This window comes from Cottoperca gobio, unplaced genomic scaffold, assembly GCF_900634415.1.
Source record: "Cottoperca gobio unplaced genomic scaffold, fCotGob3.1 fCotGob3_124arrow_ctg1, whole genome shotgun sequence".
In the NCBI taxonomy this organism is placed as follows: domain Eukaryota; kingdom Metazoa; phylum Chordata; class Actinopteri; order Perciformes; family Bovichtidae; genus Cottoperca; species Cottoperca gobio.
This window is the reverse complement of record NW_021166794.1, coordinates 589,091-599,155: the sequence shown is the minus strand read 5'-3', so window position 1 is coordinate 599,155 and position 10,065 is coordinate 589,091. Positions and strand designations below refer to the sequence as shown.

Here is a 10,065-nt window from a genome sequence, read left to right as displayed (position 1 = left end):
GTAATCTGTATTTCCTTGTATTCATTTTGAAACTTATTTAAACTTAAGAGATATCTGGTTCAATGGTACAATCACGGATGTGTTGTAAATACCATCTGGTAAGCATGTTTCAAAATATGAATTATATTTATAACAATTAAGAAGAACAAATTCATTACCAGTAATCGCTTAATCATCATTCGACAAATATCACATTTCAGATGTGCTTGGAATAAATATTATCTTTGCCCCGGTCATATAAAAGAAAACTATGTTCATGGCAAGCTTTTCAAGTCCTTGCTGCAAATTTAAAATGGGTACATCTACCGTCGGATACAGGCAAATTAACATTTCATGTGTGGACCAACCAGTCAGGCACTGTCCTTCATCTTGTGTCCTAGAACACAGCAAGAATAAAAATAAGTGTAATACCCAGGCTAGGCTTGTCCCAAACACAGATCGGTCGTTCATTTTTTTTTGCTGTTTTTGTAGGTTAACATCTCACCAGTTTGTCTCCGGTCCCAACCTCTAAATTGCCCACAGGTTCAACAATCACAAAAACTCTATGAAACTTGTTAGACAGGGTTTCTCAGGCTTATATAACCGCTGAAAAACATTCCTCCTATGAGAAATAACATTCATGTGATCCATAGACACAGTTTAAGAAATATTGTTCAGGAGAAACTTGTAGCACATAGTTATTTTCCTTAAGACGGCTATTGTTTCAGTATTACATCCAACCTTCTGTCTACCGGCTGCATCATCACATTATACTTTGTGTGCCCATGTAAGTCTTTATAAGGGCTCAGCAGCATATTACCATTATGTTTACCCATTGTTAGAGAACCATCACAATCAAGACCCCATAATGGGATCAGTGCGGGACACAGGGCATTGTGCCCACCACTCATGAAATAAAGTTATTTAAAGATACAATAAACAGCAGTGAAAGTGTATATTATCTATTTCACATTTCAAGAAAGCTTTACTCTTTCTTGGCAAGTCTTCAGTCCGCGATCCTTACCGTGCGTCCAATGTTATATTATTTCTATAAGCACCAACGCAGTGTTGCGTTGCGGTGGTTTCAGAGATTTTGGAATCTGCACTCCTTCTATTAGTCCTGTGCTGTGTATATGCTCTCTCCAAATGTCTAGCCCCAACCCCTGCCTTCTCATACCCAAGTAAAGTCAGACATCTTTCTAGAGATGCAGCAACTGGGTACCAACCTCAGTTTGCAGATGCAGTTTCTGTTTGTGAGGCTGTTGTTTTTGGATTTGCAATACATGTCAAATAATTCCTCTTTTGTGTTTAAATCCACCTAAAGACAGTTGGATTATTGATGTAAGTCTTACATTGCAAAATGTCTTACCCCTTCAGTGGAGGCCGTAATCATTCCAAGTTCCAGGATCCATAATATTTTGAGCTCCCCCCATATCCGGCACCATCGCCAACCCTGATGTCCACCACCTATCCCACCCAAGCTTGTAATGTATCCCTTTTCCCTCCCACCCTACCTTTGTCATCCACATCCCTACTCCTAAATTCTTTTCCTTTCGACCCCATCCTCCTCATCTCCCTCCCCCCCACCCCAGGCCAGTCTTCTAGTTGGGGGGCGGGGGGGCTCGTGCCGCTAGAGAGCTGTAATCTGAGTCAACTCTGTGTTGGAGTTCCCTGTCCCGTGGTTCTCTCTTCTCTGTTGGGGGTCTACCCCCACCAAAGGGAGCTCCACGCCTAGTCATGCTGGATTAGGTGTTCCTCCTCCAGGCCCACAACCATCAGCCTTGCAGCTGTAGGCCGCCGCCACCTCCCTAGCAATGCTCCTCATCCTGCCCGACTGCTGGGTGTCGAGGCGGAACGGTGACGGGTTGCAGAACTCGCGGAAGCAGCGCTTGAAGTTCTCATCCAGGAAGGCGTAGAGTACAGGATTCAAGCTGCTGTTGACGTAGCCCAGTGCGATGCAGAAGTGCATCAGGACCAACGTGAACAAGCTGCTCAGGTTGAAGCCCAGTGACTGAGCCAGGACCATGATCTGGATGGGGGTCCAACAGATGACGAATACGGCCACCACCACCAGGACCATCCTGGTGATGCGCCGCAGGTTGCGGTCCTTTTCCTTGGAGCCGGACAGGATGCGTACGTTGCGAAGGCGCTTGACCATCAGGCTGTAGCAGATGCTGATGATAGCCACAGGGATGAGGAAGGAGAAGAAGAAAACGCAGGTTCCGAAGACAGAATCCCAGTGACTCCTTGGCTCAGGCAAAACCACAACGCACTCAATGTCTAGATGCATTGGAGAAGAGAAAGAGATGAAGAGAGATACAAGAACAAAATGAAATATGTGATTAGAAAAAATTGGAAGAGCAGTCTATAGCAAGGTAGGTCCAGGATGTCTTCAGCCTACATCAACATAAAGACTGACAGCAGGGAGAAACTGCTTGCTCTCCTAAAAGTGAAAGAATATGATCAATCGTAGGATCAGTTATGCATTGGACCTTTTATTGAGCAGCGACACTTCCTCAAAGCTCTGGACTGGGGACTGGATTGCTCGCTATCATGACAGCTTTCGAGATGCTAGAAGGTCTGGTTTTTCACTTCTGATAAAACAGCTCCCCCTGCTTCCAGTCTTTGTGCTAAGCTAGGCTAAACAAGTCTGAATGCAGATAGAGGAAATTGATATAAATAAACCTTTATTTAAACATTATGCAATTAGAACTACTTAGTATATTTACAGAAAACAATCTGAGCTGAACACCTGAATAATATCATTTAAAATGCAAATGACTAATGAGTAGGCAGTGATACTAATAATAGAAGACAGGCACACATAATTGAGGAAAGAAAAAAACATCTGCATCTATATTAGGATATGATGATAGAGGTGCAAAGGAGACTGATGTGTGGCAGGATAAATGAACAGGGTGGGAGGAAGATGACAGGAAGATAATTGTGTCTGGACCACAGAGAGATAAGAAGAGGCAGGTAAAGTAAGAATGGTGACAGAGTTTTGGAAGAAGCAGGTGGGCTGGGGATGAGGATAAAAACAGAAAGGCGTCTACAGGACGTTGCACTGAGTTTACAAACAGCTTTAATGAATGATGACAGGAGAATATATTTTACAATATTTGTACAAAAACACACCTAACGATTCAGCCTAAATCCCAACAGAGAACAGCGCCGCAGTCCTCCTGATAAGACTGAACAAATTCACCTCAAATGCCCAAATGAAACTCAGCTGTTAGGTTTGGACACCTGAGGAAAATCCTCTTATCATAAAGGAAGAAACCAATCACAATCACAGTGGGCGACTGCTAGATAACAAACAGTAAACCTCTTCACCTCCGGCCAATGAGAAGGGATTTGCTGCAGATCCAAGGGGTGCAGTGTTTACAGATTATAACTCATAAACTCTCTGGAATCCTTAAAAAGAAATGAATCCTCACTCTTTCTGCAATATTGAACAAATTCTAATTTTGAACTGACGATTGCGCTAGATGAAAAGTTAAGGAATCACCAATGTTCAATTCATTTATGAACCAAATGATGGCAATTGCATCCATTTTGTGCCTTGAGATATGTCAGTCGGGACTGAAGTGGAGGAGAGATGGACGGAGATACAAGGTTATTAAAAACAACAGCATAGAACATGTAAATCTCACTTGCAATACAGTGAAATCTGATGACATACTTGGGAGTGTCACCTTATGACATCTTGTTATGACTTAAAATCTTACATTCCATCGTGTATGTTTAAAGGAACATTTAAGGATTCTACTGGGACTTCTCAAATTCCGGACCAAGGTCCACATACGATTAATAAATTGATAGTGACGTTGAGTGTAGTGTAGTTTAGAGATCCTGTAACAAGATGAATGTTGTTTTATTGCTGAGTATCTGCGTATGTCATGACGACCTGCTGTCGCTGCGGTGTTCACGCATCAACGTTACACTGGAGACACTTTGGAGTAATTAGTTTGAGAACCTCTTTATACTGAGGTATGGCTTGAGGAAAGTTTATGAAACTTGTGTTTTTACAAAAAGCACGATCATCAAATTAAACACTATTTTTGCACTTTCTGAAAACCTGACATTTTGAATTTAAGTGGTGTAAAGTATTGAACCGCCTACAGCAGCAGTTTAATACTTTCTTGCTTAGTCAGCCTGGTGAAACGAGAGCACGCTCTGAGCCCGGCAGAGCACAAAGAGCGATGGGAAGAAGGAAAAAACAACTCGCGTACATTTTATTTTTTTGACTGTTCATTTGTCAACAACTTTTTTTTGCCATTAGATGAAATTCATGTTTTAATCAAAAAATTTGAAGTGAGCAAAGTTGAGGATGTTCGCAAGGCCAAGAAGTTATACTGCTTTAAAAATGTAAGTTAAAGCAATGAGGCTTGAAAGTATAGCAGAAGAACACTTCAACCACTCTCTGTGTGCCTTCTAGTTACTGATTATGATAATTATCCTGCACTAACAAGTGTTTTTAATGAATTAGTTGAATTTCACTATCCCTTGAGAGCACAACATCAATTCAATTATTGTCCCAGTTTTTAAGAAATGGGACAAAACTTGAATATAAAAGCTTTAGAGACGTTGTTTGTACTTTTAAAACCTTCTACAAAGTAAACATTTAGCAGTCCGTTTCCATATTTTTTAAGGATTAAGCAATAAATCAAGTGGAATGTTTTGTCTTCCACCAAAGAATTCCATCCTCAAACTGTGTTTGCACCGGAAAGATAAAACAGAAAGCACACACACACACACACACACACCACACACCACACACACACACACACACACACACACACACACACACACACACACACTGCAGAATAGACTGCATAAATAGTCGAGATAAAGCCAGATCAAACAAATAAGAATAGGAACCGTTAAAAGAAAAAGTTGATCTATTATTCCATTTGGTGGATGCTTTTATTTGTTGCATCCCACAGGGCCATGAGTGTGCATGATTCATCGTGCGTGGGTGTCCCTTGTAGAAATGGAACCCATTACTGCCATAATCCAGCCATTGATCAATAACACAGTAAACGTCGGTGTGAAAGGACAGGAATAGTAATAACCTGCTTGATAGGGCTGTGAAATGTATGTGTTTTATAAAAATGGCTCTCAACACCAAAGAATATACTAATGGTATTGATCCCTGTTGGGAAATAATCCCTCAGAGGGGTCAGAGGGCAAATAGAACAGTAACCATGGTTAACATGTCCCAATTCAGTGTCAGCATCCATTGAGGACTGTGTACGTCACAGCATGTCCACGTGTTACGAGTAGAATCTAAGGAAAGCAAAGTTGACGCTTCATTTATAAACCATCCAACGGTTTTGTTCTCTGGTGTGTAATGAACATAGTTCATCTTCTCATTTCCTCTTCCCCCTCTCTGCTTCCTCTCTCTCTATTCTTCACACAGCGCTGACATTTTTGACAGCGAACCTTGCGGCCACTTTGACTTATCTATAATTTAATTCTCATTCTGCTCAGAGACAGCTCGTCAGTACACGGATACAAACCCGATCGTGTAGCTACCTAAATAACTGCAGATCCAGCTTCTAAACAGCTACATCAAAATCATAAAACTCCTAACAGGGAACTTTTATATCTCTGCACCTCCACCTGTCCGGGACTACTTCTCTCAGGCTTTCTACTGGGAGATGTCTGATGACATTTAGATAATAAAGAAATGGTCACTTTCTCTAGTTTAGTCAGTTTTCGTGCATTAATGCATTTGATTCACACACCAATGGTTGTGCAATTCATACAAGGCAACAGCTTGTTGGGGGTATTTAGGGGTCAGGTGTCCTGCTAAGGGACACTTGGACACATACGACCCTCTGGCCTTCAGACAACCTGGTCTGTCGCACCCACATTTGGCTAAATTCTGTCTTGGTTTGTCGTCCATTAGTGTGACAACATCAACACCAGGAGGGAGTGCATCCTGAGAGGCCGTGTCATCTACCTCAATGAATATCTGGTAAGTTTACCACAATATGTTTCCCCTGTAGCGTTGAACAGTGTTGCCCACACTTATTTCTACCATGGCATGTATTTATAATGAGAAAATCCTATGGCACACTGTAATCCCCACCCACATCTGGATGTCTTATCCCGTGTCTAAACCGTGTGTGGCGGACGATAACTTAAGTATCATTAAATAAATATATGAATAAATACAGGAATATATAAGGAAATAAACACACAAATAAAAAAATGCATGAATAAAAAAATATTGAAATAAATATAAAAATAGGTAGGTAATTGCATAAATAAATACAAATTTAAACTAATTTTATTTCACCTCAGTTTTTTTATTTACAATCAATTATATTAGTTTGAATTAGACAAATGTGAATTCATTTAATTTAGTTAATCATTTAATATTAGCTATATTTGATAAAAATGAGTTTTTTTGCATGGAAGTACTTAGTTTGAGTTGGGGCTGCATATATTTATTGGATAGTAATCCTGCGCACAATTTTATTGAGTGAATCTAATTTTTTTTAGTGCACAATTTAACACAAAAAACAAACCAAAGACATTGAATGTCTCAACGCTCATCTCTCTGAAGAGCTGATGGCGGGAAATCTCAGAGATGGGATTTATTGCTTTTCCATTAAAGCTTCTCTGAAGCTCCGATAGACACTGACACTCCAGAGCTGTTAGCGGCAGTCAATCAATGGCTGTTGTGAAATATCTCACCTTTTGAAATGTCAATGCGTGACGCTTTCTTCCCTTCGTTTATACGCAAAGCAGTGTTGTCATATATTGTGCATGCAGTGAAATAGTATTCACAATTATCCCAGATTAACCTTCATTAATTCAAAGTTTATTGTCAAACAAGGTCACATCATCAGTTCCTACAGAAAAGAATGTTTAGCTTATAATTCCTCTTAGGTTTGGTACTGTGATTTTCAGTGTATTTATCATCACGCTTCAAGTCATCATTCACACGCACAGGTTGCAATATGGATTTCATTTCTGCTAAAGACACTTCAACATGTCGGCAGGGGCCGGGGATCAAAGAGCCTCTCTGCCTCCTGAGCCGCAGCCGCACAACCACCGCAGCAGAAGTCACGAGAGCACTTAAGTTTGACCCCATCTTGATTCCCATACAGGAGATTGTTGGATTGCTCCAAAGCCCTCTACGGTTCAGACGGCATCTTCGACTCCTCTGACTGACATCCAGAGTCAATCAGCTGACCACAGGCCACCGCTGTTTAGAAAACAGTCGATTCCAACGACTTCAGTGACCTTGAGTGACAGATGACTGAAGGTTTCACAGAGACATAGTAGTGACACAAAGAAGAGAAATAACTGAAGACTGTGTCGTGTTATTAAGAGTGTCTTGCAAGGTCAAGGAAATGTTGTGGCAAAGCCTAATTAAAGGTCTATGGCAGACTGTGTATCTGGACATACTAGTACTTAATAGTATGCTAGTATGGGTATTGCAACGCACCCTTGGTTTCATTACAGGAAGCATTCTCCTGATGGATGCTTTTTTTACACCCAATTTTCTCTTTAGCGTGAACTTCTCCATATCCACTGTTTCTTTCCTGTTTCTCTCCCGACATTATCTCTGTCATCAAGTCCCTACATACCCTTCTGTCTTTCTTTCTTCCATATATAACCAGAGATCTGTGTCCCATCCTGGTTTCCATTTCACAGTTGGTGATTCTCCACCTCAGCTTTCGTTCTTTTCATTTATCACTTCTACCCTCTCTTGCGTTTTTAGCCTACGTCCTATTTGTTCTTTTCCTCCAGCTTGAATCATCTGTATTTTTCTCTCATCTTTTTATTTTCTTTACTTTTATCTTATCTGTCGATTCCTCATTTTCACATCTGTTCCTTTTTCTTTCTCTTTTTCCTCTCGACTTTTGCAAATCTTTTCTTGCTTTCTCTCCTCTTTATGATTAACTCTTCCTCTTCCCTTTTTTCCTTCTTCCTTTCACATTTCCTCACAAATCATTTCCTCCTCTTTCCTTCCCTTTCCTTCCCCTATGTCTTCAATTTCCCTGTTTCAGGACAACAGCATTGATTGAAACCTTCTGCCCTCCTACCTGAACACGTGAATGTTTGTTTCTTCATCCAACATCCTGAAGCCACTTTTCCACCAGAACGTTTTTGGGGAATTAATGCCTCAGCTTCCGCCTGGAAACTTTCCGTATGAGAAATGATAAAGAACCTACAGATATGAGAATACGCTGCTAAAATCGTGTAATTATTTTCATCGGGGGTTAATCAAGGTCAATCCAACTACTGATGTATTAATTGCATGGGCTACTGATAAAGCAATGATATGTCAAATTAAACAGACATATTACTTTTGTTAGTGATATGACTTATCGAAGTCAACATTCAAATCCTCTTTACTGTATGTAAAGTGTGAACAAGACCATATCGTCAGCACTGAACTCCTCAGTAAATATACATGTAATAATTATCAATTTACCATTTATAAATGACGATCTTTACAAAATGTTACCCAGTATTTTCGAGGCTGCACAGTACTGTGGCTATTTAAGCTGTCTGTTCTCTTCTTTTGTCCTCTTGCTTCTTCCTCAGAGAGGAAGTAGTCTGTCTTGAGTTTGAGTTGTTTGTCACTATATGTTTTAGATACTAATCTGGATGAAAACGTTCATTTTCAATGGTTAAAATGTTAAAACATGTAAAACATTGTGCAGCCTTGCCTGAGCGCTTTCTAGTCTACTATCAAGTTTGACAGCACTGGGATTGACGACCGATGCCAAACCAACAATTTATACAAGCGGAGCCTAGAGGGTAACTCCACCACAATCATTGAGCCAGTTTCAAAATAAAAGCTCATGTCGTGATGATGATAGCGTTGTTTTTGTGCAATGCTTTTTGAGTCTTTGTCGTTGATGCAAGTCTCTTGTTGATCAAAGAGTATAATCAGAATATAGTTAGCGATGGTTTCCATTAATTCAATATGATATCTGGTTTCATGCTCGTGCTGCAACTTCAAGCTGGCAAAGGAACTGGGGCATGTCTGCCCTCTCTGTAGCCTCAGCTGGTGTGTGTGTGTGTGTGTGTGTGTGTGTGTGTGTGTGTGTGTGTGTGTGTGTGTGTGTGTGTGTGTGTGTGTGTGTGTGTGTGTGTGTGTGTCTAACCTTGGGCGATACAGCACTTGTCATAAAGGTTTTATGTGGTCATGTCAGTAGGGGAGGGGGCACAAAACTCTAACACACACACACACAGACACACACATACACACACACACACACACACACACACACACACACACACACTAAATGGTATTCCTCAGTTCTCTCTTTTGTTAGTTTTCTTCCATCAAACTTTATCGCTGGATATTTTATTTTGATAATTTCTCTGCAATGTCTCATCACTCATGCAGATAATTCACGGGCGTACATTTAAATAAGTCAACGTTAACTTCCAGCGGTTTCCTGGGTAAAATTAAGTTTACTTACTTAATTTGATTTCATGTGGATGAAAGGAAGGAGATTCGAATGAGATGAAGATGAGAAAAAAGGTAAGAATAAAATGTGATTAGAATATCATGTCAGCGATGACAATCAAATTAAAATAAAATGAAGCTGATGAAAATAAGATGAAAGTGAAAGAAAGATACATATGGGGAGAAGCGGAGAAGATACAAAGAGTATCAGACAGAAGACGACAACTGAGAGAATGAGAGTGAAGTGGAGATTTAAATGAAAGGATGATTACATTTAAAATAAAAAAAGAAGGAATGAAATGGTGAGGATGGGAATGAGATGAAGAGGAGTGTAGAATGAAAGTGCTTACAGAGAAGGACAACAGAAACACGGACATGAGAAGTAAATTAATGAAATTAATAAAGTTAAATAAAGCAGGAGAAATTTTAAAAACTGTGGGAAAAAAGGAAGAAAACATAGAAATAAGAAGAAGCAGGAGATAAATAGAGAACGCAGGAGAGCAGAGATGTAGCTCCACTGTAGAGTAGACTAATAAAAATGATTATAGGATTAGGCCGTAGCCGCAGGCGGGATCAATATCTAACCATTAGACTCCCATTCTCCTGCTAGATACAATGTATTACGCTTTTTATTGGAA

General features: G+C 40.2%; 1 protein-coding gene across 1 annotated transcript in view; it reads right to left on the bottom strand.

Annotated features, from left to right (window-relative positions):
* Positions 1 to 948: 948 nt before the first annotated feature.
* The window catches only part of oprl1 (opiate receptor-like 1), a 99,792-nt gene continuing 90,675 nt past the window's right edge, over positions 949 to 10,065 (bottom strand). The window contains exon 6 of the mRNA XM_029426168.1: positions 949 to 2,259. Within this exon, the coding sequence (XP_029282028.1) occupies positions 1,715 to 2,259 (545 nt within the window). The 3' untranslated portion in view covers positions 949 to 1,714. The remainder of the gene's footprint in view (positions 2,260 to 10,065) is intronic.